We start from the raw sequence: 15718 nt of genomic DNA, 5'->3' as shown, positions 1-15718 counted from the left end.
AGAACCCACTATTCACACGTATAATATTCTTATTAACATCTATGAGTCACTTATTCCATTATGAAAAAGAATCTAAGATAAAGCATGGCCTTTGCTATTCCTCTCTCTGATTTACCCAGGGACAGAACTGCCAAACCAGCGCAGACGCGAGAAGGAACTCTTTCATATACCTTCTGTTTATTTAGAAACCCTGGGGTCCCCCTCTCTCCTGTAAGTCTCCAGGCCATTCTCTCTTTAATGAATCAATTTTGCCATGCTTTGGAAATTCACTTCTCCGTAGGTACCAGCACGTGCTAACAGAAGCAAAGCTGGGCTGCAAACCTGATTATCCCTTTCTCCCTCCATTCACCTTTCTCCTGAGATCCTACAGAAGAAGCAGGGATATTCTCACTCCTTGTCCTACCACCAGCAAGTATCAGAGCACTGCAGTGTGACTGCAGCTCAGCTGAAGCTTAGAAGAAACCCAAGCGCCTCCCAGTAAAAGGAGGATCTACCGAGCACATTCCTGTCCTGCAGTCTCACTTTCCAGGCTCTGGGAGGGAGTCACTTCTGCCATTTATTTCCACACTTCTGGAACCAGTAGAACCCAACTAGCCCAGCTGTGATCGACTGGAAGGCATCGAGTGCAATCGTTTTCACTCAGTCAGACCTGGAGGCTGCGCAGGGTTGCCAGGACATAAGAAGCTTTGTAACAGAAGCCTCCTGGGGGAGGAGGAAAGAGGAAGGCTGGGGCAGGCTGAGCCGGTGGAGGGCATGCCAAGTTCCCGAAACTCAAGAGCTGGCTATGGAAAGGTTTGCATCAGCTCCTTCGTAGTCAAGGGAAACCAGCTCCAAGCTTCTTCTGATTGGATTTTCTCACTTTGATGCATGCTAATGTATTTTAGCCCACTTGGCCTGAAGTTTGCCTGTTACACCAAGTTGATCCAGCGGCACAGGTCAGGACAAGCAGGAGAGACCCACCCAGCGCCTCTCCAACTGCAGACCGCACCGTCTCCTCCCTTCCCGGTGGCTTCAACCCGACTGTGCGATACACGCAGAGCGCTGGAGCCCTCAGCTTAGCGAGCGAGATGTTTGCCCTGCCACTCCTGCACACCAGTGGGCTCCCGGTCTAGCAGGCTGCAGAGACCCTCCGTGACCCCACAACATGTTCCCGGCATAGCTTTTTATTCTTTATGTCTCTGTCCTCGGCAGAAAAGTCTGCGAGAAGCTGAAAGACAGGCTCCTACCTCATTATCCACACTCTCCGTGGCCATGCACTGGTTGTTGGCTAGCGTGGTGATCTCTCTGCTTTTGGGGGTTTCCATTCGACAGCTACAGAGGGGGACTTCCTGAAGACCATCTACTTCCATTGCTTCAGGACCATTGGAAAGACCTGGAGTACAGAAGATCAGTAAGTCAACTCTGAAATTCTCTTCCAGGAGAAAGGATCAGTCCATCAACACCACCCATCCTCTAGCATCCTTCCGTTCCATGTCCTGAAAAACTTTCAAGGCATTATCTCAACCCTGTAAAAATACTCCTTTGTTACATCAGCTGGAGTTTGCAAAAGCATCCTGTACTGTTTCAAGTCCAGCCACACTACAGATGCCTGTGCTGAAATCAAGAATAACCAGTTAAGAACAGTTTACTCTGAGAAAAGCTCGGGAAACCTAAGGAAAAGCAACAATGAGGTACAAACTTTTACCAGCCTGTTTCTCCTCCCCACCTGCCCCAAAACACTGTGGTCTGGCACCAGGAAATTCATAGGAAACCCCTCAGAGTTGGAAATTTGAATAGTTAGTGGAGTGATAAATAGAGAAGATAGGAAGGCACAAACTTCTCTTTGCAGAGGCTCATTATACAGATGGGAAAACAAAATTCCTGGCACTATTTGGTCTCAGCCAACCAAGAATTATTTATTTTGGAAAGACAACAAACCAGGGAAAAGAAAGGAGCAAGATGCTCAGACGTTCTTGCCTTCTCACGTCTTTCAGATTTTGAACATTTTCAAAACCATTTAAAGGTGGATAATGGCTATTGAGGGGGCTCACCACCAGGTATGGGGGCACAGCGTGAATGTTCTTGTGGCTCCTCTGGATTCAACTCAATCACTAGGTCACCCATGATTGCAAAACACTGGCCTAATGATAAAGGGGTTGCTTTTAGTCCTACACTCCTAATCTAACCCTACAGAGTTGTAATGTCTCTTTGCAATGTTTTCACTACAGCAGCAAGCCCTCAAACATTTGCCTTTGGACTGGTTAACCCTGAAGCGTCCCAAGCTCTCCCTCCCCAAGCCTGCTGTGGGACTGAGTCCCAGGGAGAAGGAAGCCTGCTGCTATTGTTTAAGCTTTTGAATTGAAAGGTATTTTGCTGCAAATTTTCAAAGATGAACTTCATTGCTGAGGGAGATTCCCTTTTAGCTGCCCCGGCAATGGCAGCACGCCCCCCGCAGCACCTTGCCCATGGCTGTGACCCCACCAGCTGAGCACAAGCCCCTTTCATCTTGCAAGAGTTTCCTTTAGCCAAGAAGTTGCAAGACCAAGCCTAAAGAAAGGACGGGGTATTCCAAGACATACAAGCAGATGGAAAGTCCTTGCAGTTTTCATGTAAAATCCTGTCAAGATATTAAGGGTTTAAGAGCTTTTTCTAGGACCGCAAATCACAAAGCTCATTCCTCGCCTTCCCAGCTGTCACTTTCATAATCTTTTTGACATCCAGAGGCTCCCATGAAAGCATCCCTCACCCATCCTGACCCTCCCTTGGTGGTGAACACTCCCACCTGCTCTTTGATGTGCCTCTATCAAAAAGCCAGACAACTTTTGAAAGCGAAAGAGCGATGGGGGACAGATTGACGGATCCAGGTCAGCCAGGAGCAGCTGGATCAGAGGCAAGTTCAGCACTGGGAACCATGGCTGGGGGCGAGCACCCAGGAACCGCGCGGCTTGTTCAGCCCCGGGAAGAGGAGAGACAAGAGGCTCTTGAGGGGAGGCACTGGAGAGAGACTAAATTAGCGTCCTTCAAGGAATGGAGGGGAGCTGCTGAGCAGGACAGGAGGGCTGGGACCCCTTGCTGAGGGTCTTCCCGAGCCACCCTGCTCTACCTGAGCCGGGGACCCTGTCCCCATCTCATCCCCTTTCCTATGCTCATCCCTGGCCCCAAACCCATCCAATTCCCGTCCCCATCCCGGTCCCCGGCGGTCCCGGCGCTCCGCGGCCGGGCGGTCCCCGCCGCCGCCAGGGGGCAGCCTGGCCCCCGCCGCCGCCCCGCCTGCGCCCGGCGAACAAAGCCCCGGCCCGGTCCCGGTCCCGGTCCCGTCCCTGTCCCCGTCCAGGCTCGTCCCGGCCACCCCCGCTCACCTCCCGCCGGCGGGGAGAGGAGCCCCTTCACCCGCAGATCCAGGGAATCCAGGGACACCTCCATGTACTCCATGCTGTTCTCCTGGCCGGGGCCCTCTCGGCCTCCCAACGATGGTTTATAGGCTTCGGCACCTAGATGGAAACACACGCGTATTCACACAGCTAAAAAAAATGATAATAATAAAATAAATAAATTGCGTGCAAGGACGCGGGGGCGTAAGGGCCATACTTAAGCCAGCAGGCTGTATGCAGGCTCCTCAGAGGCCATGACTAGAGATGCACATAGAATTATGAAAATGCAACATCTGGGCATATATGGCACGACTGATCTCTTATTTCCTCCCCTGTCTGATCAGACAGATTTTCCACTTAGGTAGGTAACAACTTAAAAAAAACAAAAGAGCAAGTTCTGCCTCTGAAAGGCACATCTGCCTGCTGCCGTACTGCATCGGCAGCAGAAGCTTAAATGGCACAAGGAAGAGATGAATCCAGGGCTCAGCGCATCCTCCTGTCTCCAACCTGCTGCAAAGGGCGCCAGGTACACTCCGGCCAGGCAGACAGAGATGGCTCACCATGGGTGTCATGAAGAGGACAGGACAGGGGACATTCGGCTTAACGGGAGGAGGAAAACATAAAAGCCAAGTTCTGGCTCTAACAAAGCTGCTGCTGGGAAGAGACTGCATGGGGGAACCCTCCCTGGGAAGAGACCGCATGGGGGATCTCTCGGAGCCTTCGTGGGAATTGTCAATCTCTTCACACTCCCTTGGCTTCGCTTTCTCTCCTGGTTTGCTTCTCCCACTCGGGCTTGGCCAAGAGACTCGCATTAGTCCAAAGGACTGGCTACCACCATTACTGAAGGGGTGGAAAACCAGTCTGCATCGGAAATTAAGAATTAGCTATTTGCTCTGAAAGGGATCAATGGCCCTCACCTCTTCTTGAGAAAGGGGCCGCCCTGGGAGGCAGAGGAGCAAGCCAGATGACTGACAAACCCCAGGCACAGACCAGAGGCTGAAACATGCTCATTTAGCTCAAAAGCAGCCACAAATCTGCTGATTAAAAAAAAAATGACCTGTTTGCAAAGAATTAGCAAACACAGATGAATAAACCCTTTGATGGCAGCGGATGTGTGAAACCTTATTAACAAAGCTGAAGGCACAGCTTCACTTCAGAGACTATCCACTTTTTTTTACCCATGTTGTTACCTTTCCTGAAGAAGTATCACACCCAGCCTGTACTCCTGGCTCTCCCCACCCCACAGCTTTCAGAAGACAAAGGCCAATGAAACCTTCTTTGGAGTGCTGGGTAACTTCGGTCAAACAAGAACGACCACCTGAACGACATCCCCACCATGAGATGGCCCAGAAGTAACTCATTATAAACACTGTGGTGCGTTCAGCGTTAAGCAAAGACAACCTGCACATTCCATTCAGCTGGACAAACATCCGTACAAAAGCAACTGAGCATCCCTCCGGGGTGGTTCTTCCTTTCCCTTCTGCATCTAATCACGCCCCACATGGACATGAGTCCATGAGGTCTTTCTTGGACACTCTAAAATAAAGGCAGTTCATGAAGAAAAAACGTTCCTCCAGCATGTCAGGCATAAAACCACCTCATATTTACCCTGCTCTTTGTGTGCACACCACCAGTTACTGCCAGTGAGACCCAAGTTCACACCCTGGTTTATCATCCTTGTAAAGGAAGAGTGAGCTCTGCAGACAGCCACTGCCCCACGGGCCTCAGGCCCTCACCCCTCCACCTGGAAAATTAATTCCTGTGTAGTTAAGGAACGAAACGCAGTTAGTTACCTAGCACACTGGCTTGTTTCTTTTTATTCCTCCGTCTCCTCTTGCGGGTGGGTTTCAGCCATGGACTGTCCGTCTTTCCTTTCCTCTTCAGCAGCTTCTTCTTGATGCTGGACTCCGAGCTCTGAATAACCAGAGAGGCCACGTGCATGTAAGGCATGTTGGTATCAACGTCCCAGCAGTCCTTCGCGCCCGTGCGAGAGAGCCTTCTCACAGCTTGAGTTGTGCAAAAAGGCCTTAAGGACTGGGGGTTTGAAATCGAGTGGTGCTAAGTTGTCTTTATAGCACGGAAAAGGAAACACAAGCACACGTGTGGGTGTATTTCCTGTCATTTCGATAGTGCATGCTTCACTTTCTCTTCCACGTAGGCTCTTACACCACACTCATCGCAGTAGTAGCTGAGCACCTCGCGCAGCAATGCAGGCACACGCACGCTTTGAGCTTCTCCCCAGAAAAAAGGTGTTTTTCTCAAACTGAAATATTCACATTGCTCCACAGTCGTGCTAGAAATTGCCAATAAAAACCTGCCTTGCACCTAAAGAGCCACCTTCCAGGGTTGGGATGGACCCAGGGGAACTGAACTCTACAGCAGCAGAGCAGGGCCCTCCCTGAGCAAGGTACAGGGTATCGCATCAGCACGGACCAGTCATGCAGCAAATAGTCAGACACGTATATGAATCTAAACAGGGTTTGGGTTTTGGTTTAAAAAAATACAGCTGTCGGGTGGGTTTTCAAAGTCAACACTGGAACGGGGACTTGGGCACCCCATCCCTGTAAAGCAGCCTTCAATGCATCAATCATAAAATTCATGTTCAAACTGAAACTGCCAGCTCCTGATGCTTATCCATCTCCCACCAACGCCTATGGAAAACCTCCTGCTACCGTTAACAGCGGCTGGATCAGGCCCTACCTTCATGGCCTACCTTGAGAGGAAGCCGATGCTGCACCATGCCCTCTTATCACAGTGAGCGAAGCCGGGCAAAGGTGGGGCTGAGCCGTGGCTCTCCGGGGCAGCTCTATGGCGTGTCTATGCTGCCCCTGATAACCGTCCCCGAGCGTGGGCCCAGTTGTGCCCCGCCACGTGGCTCACACCAATTGCATCACACCGCTTGTGGGGGAGAGGTTTGCATTTGAGCCAGTCCCTGTCAAGGGAACAGACTGACTCACCAGATACGAGCAGAGCAAAAGCCACGTCTAGGACGTGGAGAGATGACTTGGGAGTTTGGTCTTGACTGCAAGCTCAACGCTTGGTTTGAGCCAACGCTACAGACCGGCCTCAGCTACCCAAAGGAAGGGGGAGGCTACACAGCCCCTGCTGCTTGGTCCTCTCTGGCTCCTGTTGTGTCAGAGCACAAGGAACGTGACCCTTAAGAGCTCCAGTGAATCCCTTGGTATAGTCATTTCTACCTTCAACTCAAAACATCAAGAAAATGAAGCCAAGAATTTTCAAGGTGACCGAAGAGTTGGGGTGCCTTAAACGCTGGCTCCTCAACTTGAGGTGCTGCGGAAAGGGAGTAAAATTTTAAAGTGAAGTGGAGGGTGGGGAACAATCAGTGAACAACAATTTAAATAGAAATCAGGTTCTCTTCACCGGCCATCCAAAAATCACCAACAGCTGGCAAAAGTCTTGCCCTAGCACTATACAGACACCATCCTAGGGGCGGTGTCTGTCTGTCTGTCTGTGTGCTCTTTATACATCTCCCTGATAAGAGCTGCTGGCTCATCTGGTACTGGGAGGTTGCATGTCAAATCAATGTGAATTTAGGCTGTGGGCTGGGCCACTGGATTTGTGAACAACTCCACCTCGGCTCCAAAAAAGGCGCACTGAGCTTCAGATTGCCAAGAAAACATTGCTGGCTCCTACCACTCCAGGTCTGCATCTAAAGAACTTAATCACCCTTAAATATTTCTACCAACATTCAAATGATTAAAAGCAGTCAACACCTTGCTGAAAACAACAAACAAAAGCCCATTAATTAGCAGCAGAAAGCAATTAATTGTATCACAGATCAGGGTTAAGCACCTTGTGGAAAACAATACTCTGTGTGTGGGTGGTTTCAGAGAGTGAGTTTTGTCAAAGAGACCTGAAACTATGCTGCTCGCTCTCGCTCTCTCTCTTTCTGGCAGCAGTGCAAAGGGGGAAATTATTATCAACAGGACAAAAGGCTGAAAGACGCATTTAGCAGCCAGGCTTACCAAGTCAGACTCATCTCCGTCTTCCTCCTCCTCCACAGACTCTCCAGACTCCTGCTCCTCCTCAGACTCGACATCATCAATCTGCAGCCACCATTTGCCCAAGAACAGAAAGAGTCAGTCAGGTCGGGTCTCTCAAAGCAGAGCATCCCCCCATCACCCTGCTGTGCCCCCCACCCGGCAGAGCATCCCCCCATCGCCCTGCTGTGCCCAGCTCCAGCCTGCACACGCACTAACAGAATTTTCTCTCCAGGACAAGAACTACAAGACTCTTAATGCACATCATTGTACATCCATAGGGATGGTACGGGGGGAAAAAAAAGCATAAATTGAACCCAGACGAAAGTTTTCCGAGCAAATCTTAACATCTGTGACCATCCAAAACCGGCCTCATGTCTATACTATGTATCATAATTTGGGAAAAAATTATCTAAGCCAATGTTAGTGCTTTACAAATCCGTTACAAGCAAGATTAGGAAGACATCTCTTACAGGTGACATCTCTTACAGGAAGACATCTCTTACAACTAAATGTGGTGGGGGTTCTGCATGTAGAGTGGACCACAGACTTATTTAGCAAGGCTGAAGGTGGGGGGAAGACGGCGAGATTCTCAGGGGCGCAATGGGGAGCAGGAAAAGGTCATCAAAAAGCCTCACTTCCACTGCTGTGCTTTCTGCCATCCCTAAGAAAACCTAGAAATTGCCTCAACTCATGCCACTCCTACCCCTTGCATACAAGCCACATCCCATCCCACTCCTTCAAGTCCTGTACAGGGCATGTGAATACCTTTCTGGTGTTGTCTGCATCGGATGCACTGTCTTTAGAGGTCCTGTTATCATCTGCAGGAAACACAGCTGCCTGTTCTGCTCCATGATCATCCTCCTCTTCCAACTCATCAGAGTCTTCCTCTTCAGAGTCTACATCTATGCTTTCCCCATTCACGTGAGGGCTGCCATCACCCAGGTCCTTTTCACTCTGAAAGTCGTCCCACCACACGAGCCACAAAGACAACGTCAATTCATAGGAAAGAGCAGCTGAACCCATCCCCAACCGCCGCGGCGCTAAGAGCCTTAATGCTGCCAGGGGCTGGCTACATGTCCCTCCAGAGCTCTTCAACGCTGCCAGCAAAGTCAGCCTGAGAGCCTGCCATGTGCCACCGAACCCTGTTGACCTGGGGAACGAGGAGCCACGAGGAGCCATTCCAGACTCATGGGTGTACCAGGCACTAAGGGGAGGAGGGCTGCTGGGCAGGAGCCTTCAGACAGAGCCCTGCAGTCTAATTCAAACATGGAAGGGCAGCTCCACCGTGGCATACCAAGGCTGCAAGAAGGTTTCTAGGGAATTGAAAGGGAAGTTAAATCAGAGGGATTTTCACTCCATTCCATGAAAGCCTAGCACAGTATTCCTTGAATTCAAAGACCAAAACTTCAGGGCATGCGTTGCAGCAAAAGCAGAATTTGACTAGAAGGGAGTCCCTGTTAAAACTTCTTAAAGTAACCAATTGTTTTGCCGTACAGCCTCAAGCAGCAACACTAGACGGTGACCTTGAGGACTCTGAAAGAAAAAGGCTACCACATGGGGTATGCTTGAAATCTCTCCAGTTCCACAGGACTCGTGGGACAGAAGGTGAATGTTCACGCGAAAATGTTTGTTTAAAAGTTGGTATCTGAACAGCCACCCTCAAAGAGCCATTTTCAAAGCTGCAAGGCTGCTACAGGCAAGACGCTGCCACCAGAGAGAAGACGTAGACTCAGTATGGAAGGTGCTGACGGTAACAAGCCAGCACGTTCCTGCACCTATACATGGGGTTGGTGTGCCAGGACAGGGGATGTGTATGGTGACAACAAACATGTCCAGTGGGCTCAGTGCTCCCCTCACCTTGGCACCCGCAGAGGAATGAGTTATGCTCTTAAACATCTCAATCATTGTTCTCTGTTTTAACACTTTGGTCTTTTTCTTGGGAACCAGGCTATAGGTTCCCATTCTCCGTTTTTTCTTCCGAGATACTGCAGCAGCTGGAAAAGAAAAGCAAAAGAAATCCAAAGTTTGCTCAGGAATGAAAAGAAGAAGGGATAGAGAGCAGAGGCTGTACTGGGGGAAACCACATTTGAGGGCACGATCTCAGAGAAAGGCTTCCCGCTCCAATTTATTTACAAGTCAACCAAGAGATGACACACACATACGTGCAAACGCACAAAGAGCTTTCTGCCAGTGCTGCAAACCCACCCAAATTCTGAGTATCCTCTCCATGTTCCTTCTGGCCCCTACATCACCATATATAATACCAAACCCTTACATTAGCCCACATTTGGCAGTACTGCTGATACTGTAGGAGGCTGAATAGAAACCAGCTTGCTCAAATAGATACTGGAAGGCCAATAATACCAGCTTACAATGAAAGCACTCGTACAATAACTGAAGAACACACGGGGAAAAGGTACCTTAAATAAAGAGCCATTTGCCATTTAACCTCATTTCACACCTGCTATGGAAGTTTGTTTGATTCCTTTCACTACTTTGATTGGGTCTTAATTTGTTAAGTCTCCCTCCTGGCCTTCTAATCAAATCAGTCATCACACCTCACTGCCTGGTGATGTCTTGGTGAATTCACATCAGAAGGATGCTTAGTGCAGGCTCTTTTAAGAATAGCGTACAGCAGGGAACAGCCAGCTTCAGCATCAGTGTTATCATTTGCAGCTGTACAGCTTGTTCCTTGAAAGCATTTCTTCATCTCCCATGACGATGAAATTTTACCAAAAATTCTACCATGAGACCTCTCCAAAAAATCTGTTAACCCAATTAAACTCATTTACAAGGATGTAGTTTATGGTGATATACAAAAGTCCCTCACAATTGATAGAAACATCTTCAGAATATCACATACGAAGATGGGATGAAAGTGTTTTCTCTGATAACGAGTCTGAGCAGAAGGGTGATGCTCGGTGTGGCGGCGCCTGACGGAGCACGCCCACCTGCCCACGCCGCCTGGGACAGACCTGCGCCCTGCAGAGCGGAAAACCGGTGGACTTCACTTGGGAAGCTCCTTTAACGGGGCACTGCAAGAATGTACCCTCTACACCATCCACAGGTGACCAGAAGAGAGTCTGGAGGACACAAGCATCACACTTGCAGAGAAGTGGCTACATGAAACAGCACCTGTCAAACAAGGTCTACAGCAGCAGCACTATTGATGCCAGCAGGAACAGAATCCCCGAAGGAGATTCAGTGGGAAAAAGGTACTGAGGTTTCAGTCCTCGTCAACCTGCCTCATCTCCCACATACACACACATCTGGAAGGTGGGTGCTACTAGGAATTTTAACTCTGCCCTCTTTACCCGTCTGCGACTTCGTGGTGGCCACATAGCTCTGGTTCTGAGGTAGTGACTGGTGAAGGCCCGGGAGAGAGGGCAACGGCAACGGCTTCCCAAACTCCAGGATGTTTTTGTTGCCTTCCTCCTTGGATTCTTTTTGATCTCTGCTGTCTCTCCCATCTTTGGGGTCTTTACTTGCATGCTGGAAAAAAAAATGCAGTTAAATTGAGCCTCCGTATTTTAAAGGAAAAAAAAAAATATAATTAAGAGAATAAACTTAATTCCTTTCTCTCAAGCATAGTCGCCATCGTTTGCAGATAGAACCACACATTCACAGCAAATGCCCACAGCCCCTCCTCTAGCAGAGAGTGTTACTTTGCCTAAAGACTGCAGAACAGCCCCAGCCTGCTGCTGCTTCACCTGTAGTAAGGCCATTGCCTTTGAAGGGGAAAGGCTACCTCGCAGAGGCAGAGACAGCAGATCCTGAGCAACGGCAGATAATGAAAAGGATCAGACACTATTTACACAGGCATTTGGTTGGCTCTGGAAAGACGAATGAATGCAGCAAATACACCTATTCCCTGAAACACGCCTCGAGCACGGCTGTCACACAAAGCACGCACGAGAAGAGTGTTGCAGAATTCAGAAAAGCAGGCAGCAACGGGAAGGGATCCTTCCTTTCGGACAGCATTTGGCACAATCAGGTCTTAGCAAAGGCTCCCACCCCTAGCGCAGCACACGCCAAAACACGGGCAAAGAAGTTATTTGCCTGACACTGCAGGTTCCTCTACAGTGCCGCCACTGCCACAGCAAAGACCTGCCCAAGCCTACCCTAAACCAGCCAGCGCAGGTTCTCCCCATCTGGCTGCTGCAACACCAAACACGGGGCAGGCTACAACCTCCCACTGAAAGCCAAGAGAGTTTTGTGGCCGCTATTGCACTCCCCGGCGCTGGAGCCAGGCTCCCAGGCCCCAGCACAGCTCGCACCCGCTCCGATCCAAGCTGCAACTCAATTAAAAGTCTCATTCAGCGAGGTTCCCACAGCTCCACCTCCCCCAGCGCTGCACCTCCTGCAGCAACCGCTGTATTAACAGAGCACAAGGTAAATGCTGCCACTCTGATTTGACATTTTGCACCGGATTTGCCCCCTCATGTATTTAACGTAGCTACATCCACGCTTCTCCATACATCTGTCCACTCAGCTGCCAAGCAGGAGGCAGGTTTGGCAGAGATGCTCCAGAGAACCAGGAGCACAGTTAGCAGATTGCAAATTCTGCGGTGGCAATGCTTTAGTGCTGCTCCACTTGCAGGAAAAACACTTCTTATGGGACTTCTGAAGCAACAGCTGAAATACCAAAACAGAAAGAGGAATCCAGACAAAAGAAAGAAAGGAATAAAAAGCAGCAAGCAATAAAACCACTTTTTAAAGCCCAGGCTCAGACAGGCACTCTTAGACACTGCTTTCAAGTGATGTGACCTTGTGAACAAAACGGGAAGCGACTGATTCTCCTAATTACGGCTCTGCCATGTGCCCGCTGCCAGCAGAAAGCGAGGACTCGGTCACAGGCAGAAGAGCTGTAATGATAATCAAAAATGACCTGCATAAAAAGGCCATCAAATTGCCAATGATTCCTGCATCAAGCCCATAACTTATGGCTGAATTGCCACAGCTTTTCTTAAAAGGCATCTAGTCTTGGATTAACGATTTCAAAGACGACAAATCTACCATATCCTTTGATATGTTGTTCCAATGCTTAATTGCTCTCGCTGTCAAATAATTAAATGCATTATGCTTTTTCAACTAAATTAAAAAGCCCTGTATCATCAGAAACTCTCACTCTCTCACTCCAAGTAGATACTTATGGATTATGGTCAACTTTTCTTTTTTTTTTTTTTTTAATTTTTTTTATTTTCTCTTCAGTAAGTTTAATAGAATGAGCAAATTAAGTGTGCATAGGATCATTTTCTGGACATTGGATCACTCCTGAGACTGCTCCCAGTTGTTCTACCCCTTAAACAAATGTACGTCAGGAGTGCTGGGCACAGCACGCCAATAATAGTCCCAACAATACTATTTATACCTCTTAAAAGTCCCTAGTTTATAGATCGAAAGGTTACCAGTAACTCTTGGCTATGAGATTATTCTGAGAATTCCCAAGTCCCTTAGAACATCCATTTCTTTCCATTTTTAACTTAAAATTAGAAAAATGAGCTTGGGAGAGGCAGGTCGGACAAAGAGCTGCCTTCAACAAGTGTACACAAGGGCTGCACTTTTTGTCCTTTAAGCGCAGGTTCTTGCAATCGGTCTCTGATAAAACGTGCTGTTACTCCCAAACATCAAGAATTCACATTCAGACCATGCCAGACTGTTTGGAAGAACATAATCAAATTTTAAATGAAGAAGTACTATGGTATTAGCTTGGGGTTTTTCTCTCCCCCTGTAATTACAATATGGAAATAAATTAAAAATCTTCAATAGGGCTGCATGACAACTGTTAAATGTGACTTTTTCATGGCAATTCCGGTAAAATAGTTCTTAAAATCAAATTAAGCCATGTGAGATCTGGATTATTACTTGGAGGCATATACAGCAATGCTAAAGAACAAGAATTCCCACGGAGGGGTGACCAGATCTCTCAGGAAGCCTGACGGCACGGGAAGCTGAGCAGACCAGCCGTAAAAGATGTATCTCTCTCATACATGTGTGTGTATATATATAAAAAATACTAAATCTAAGGATTGTAATAAAAAGAATCAGCAAAGATTTGAAAGCACTTACACTCAGTTTTCTCACCATCCGTCTTGATTCTTAACTAGATAAACCAGTTACATCTTTGCTGTTCTTATTAAATTTTACTCTTCCAGTAAGTGGATGAAACTTTATTCTTTTCCCATTCCTAACGTCTCTGAATTCTGCCAGTTCCTTAACTCCAGCCTGTAGGTACAGCCCATCCTGGTCTCCTGCACGGAGCTTTTATTGCTCTGTCTGCTCCAAATTTAAACACTCCCAGAAAAGAGGCTTTGCTAATCTAGCACATCGGTCTGCTGGGAAATTTATTCTTCCTTCGAATCCCATCATCACAGAACCACAGACTGGTGGGGGTTGGAAGGGCCCTCTGGAGATCACCCAGTCCCACCCCCGGCCAGAGCAGGGTCACCCACAGCAGGTGGCACAGGAACGCGTCCAGGCGGGGTTGGAATGTCTCCAGAGACGGAGACTCCCCCACCTCTCTGGGCAGCCTGTGCCAGGGCTCTGCCACCCTCACAGCAAAGAAGTTCCTTCTCATGTTGAGGTGGAACTTCCCATGGTCACGTTTGTGCCTGTTACCTCTTGTCCTGTCCCCGGGCACCACTGAAAAGAGCCTGGCCCCATCCTCCTGACACCCCCCCTTTCAGTATTTATCAGCGTTGATAAGATCCCCCCTCAGTCGTCTTTTTTCCAGGCTGAAGAGACCCAAATCCCTCAGCCTTTCTCCATCAGGGAGGTGTTCCATCCCCTCAGCATCTTGGTGGCCCTTTGCTGTCCCCTCTCCAGCAGTTCCCTGTCCCTCTTGAACCGGGGAGCCCAGAACTGGACACAGTATCTGGACACAGTATCGTGCTGGCCAAGAGCTGGTTCAGGCATACCTGAGCCCCTCCTCCCACCCATATTCTGCATCCTTCGCTGCCCAGGTCACAACCGGCACGTGACACCTCTCAGCAGAGGAGAGTGGGCAGCTCCAAATCAAAGAATCAAAGGCAAAAGATGAACTATGTATTTGGGAGTAGGGCGAATGGGTGCTTAGACCATTTTGGGGCACACCAGACTCCCATCAAAGCAAAACAGAAACAAAAAATTAGTGTTCCATTTAAACCCAAAGCTCATAGATCCACCTGCAAGCTCCCAGCACCATCAGAGGACTTCTCAAAATGCTAAATGCACATCCATTTAGCTCCAGAGAGTTTCCTGTTAGGGAAAAGGCTATCCTAGGAAAACCAAAGATGAAGGTTTCTCCTACAGAACAGGCAGAGCAGCTACCTTCAGCTCTGCCACCCCATGCCCCAGCCTGGGGTTGGTAGGAGCCAGCTCGAAGCCACCTCTGTGGGCTACGCTGGCACAGCTGATAGCAATTAATGCTTCTGTCACGTGCCACCTTCTTCCAGTTTCATGATGGATGGGTTCCTCCCGCCCTCCCTGTTCCAAGCACAAGGCACAGCTCCAAGCAGGTATCTAGAAAACTCCTTGCAGCCCAGTATCCATCCAAGAAAACTCCTGCTTCCTGGCTTCATACCTCCTCCCAGCAGAGGACACTCGTGCTAGCAAAGCACGAACAAAGGGGGCCGCAAACAGCAGGCGCTTCAACAAACCCAAGGGAGCTGCTCACCCAACATCTGCTCACCCAACTTGCTGTGACAAACCCTAAGACATTCCTGCTTCGTTTCCTGAAGACTCAGAGTCCTCTGCTAAAGGTGGAAAACACCAGACTGGCAACACTGGAGCAGGAGTGACCATGGCAGGAAAGCGATGCACGGCGTGCAGTGATCTGTTGGGCTTGGACTGATCTGCTAAGAACACTAACGAGGGTACGCGCACTTTGAGTCACCCGGATTTTTAACTAAGCAGGCTCCTATGCTCAGAAATTGGATGAAGATCATCCTCCTTCACTTAAATGAACAAACATTTAAGAGAGCAGAGGTGCTTTCATGTAACACCTACATGGATTCCACTGCAAACAGCAAAATTAGAGGCAAGGAGAACTATTCCTGACCCTAAATAAGTAAAGTCCATTGCTATCTGTTATCCCTGTCCAAAACAGCTGTGCTATTTTTCTTCTTTCCCCAATTATACTTCTATTCAGCAGTAAAGCACAGTTTTCATCTACAGCTTTAAAAAACTACGGTGAGGGGAACCCTGTGCAAAAGCCACTCCAGGACGCAATTTGCGCTCCCTGTGTTCACATGTTGTGCTAACCACCATGCGTGTGGGCCACTGGCAGCCAAGAAAGGACCAAAAATGATAGAGAAAGAAACTGTATCACTCATGTCTTCATTTCTTGCAGCTTCTCATCTGGTATCAGCTGTAAAGTCACTACTT

The 15718-nt window shown here is 48.7% G+C and overlaps 1 protein-coding gene across 13 annotated transcripts in view; it reads right to left on the bottom strand.

The window, feature by feature from the left end:
• The window catches only part of EHMT1 (euchromatic histone lysine methyltransferase 1), a 123046-nt gene that overhangs the window by 30335 nt on the left and 76993 nt on the right, over positions 1 to 15718 (bottom strand). For all 13 annotated transcript variants that reach the window (XM_063352793.1, XM_063352795.1, XM_063352801.1 and 10 more), the window contains 7 exons: positions 10669 to 10846; positions 9212 to 9348; positions 8120 to 8308; positions 7337 to 7417; positions 5144 to 5264; positions 3339 to 3470; positions 1227 to 1372 (listed from right to left, as the gene is read on the bottom strand). In XM_063352793.1, the coding sequence (XP_063208863.1) occupies positions 1227 to 1372; positions 3339 to 3470; positions 5144 to 5264; positions 7337 to 7417; positions 8120 to 8308; positions 9212 to 9348; positions 10669 to 10846 (984 nt within the window). The remainder of the gene's footprint in view (positions 1 to 1226; positions 1373 to 3338; positions 3471 to 5143; positions 5265 to 7336; positions 7418 to 8119; positions 8309 to 9211; positions 9349 to 10668; positions 10847 to 15718) is intronic.

The sequence above is a fragment of the Chroicocephalus ridibundus genome, chromosome 15 (genome assembly GCF_963924245.1).
Source record: "Chroicocephalus ridibundus chromosome 15, bChrRid1.1, whole genome shotgun sequence".
Taxonomy (NCBI): domain Eukaryota; kingdom Metazoa; phylum Chordata; class Aves; order Charadriiformes; family Laridae; genus Chroicocephalus; species Chroicocephalus ridibundus.
This window is presented reverse-complemented; position numbering and strand designations above follow the sequence as displayed.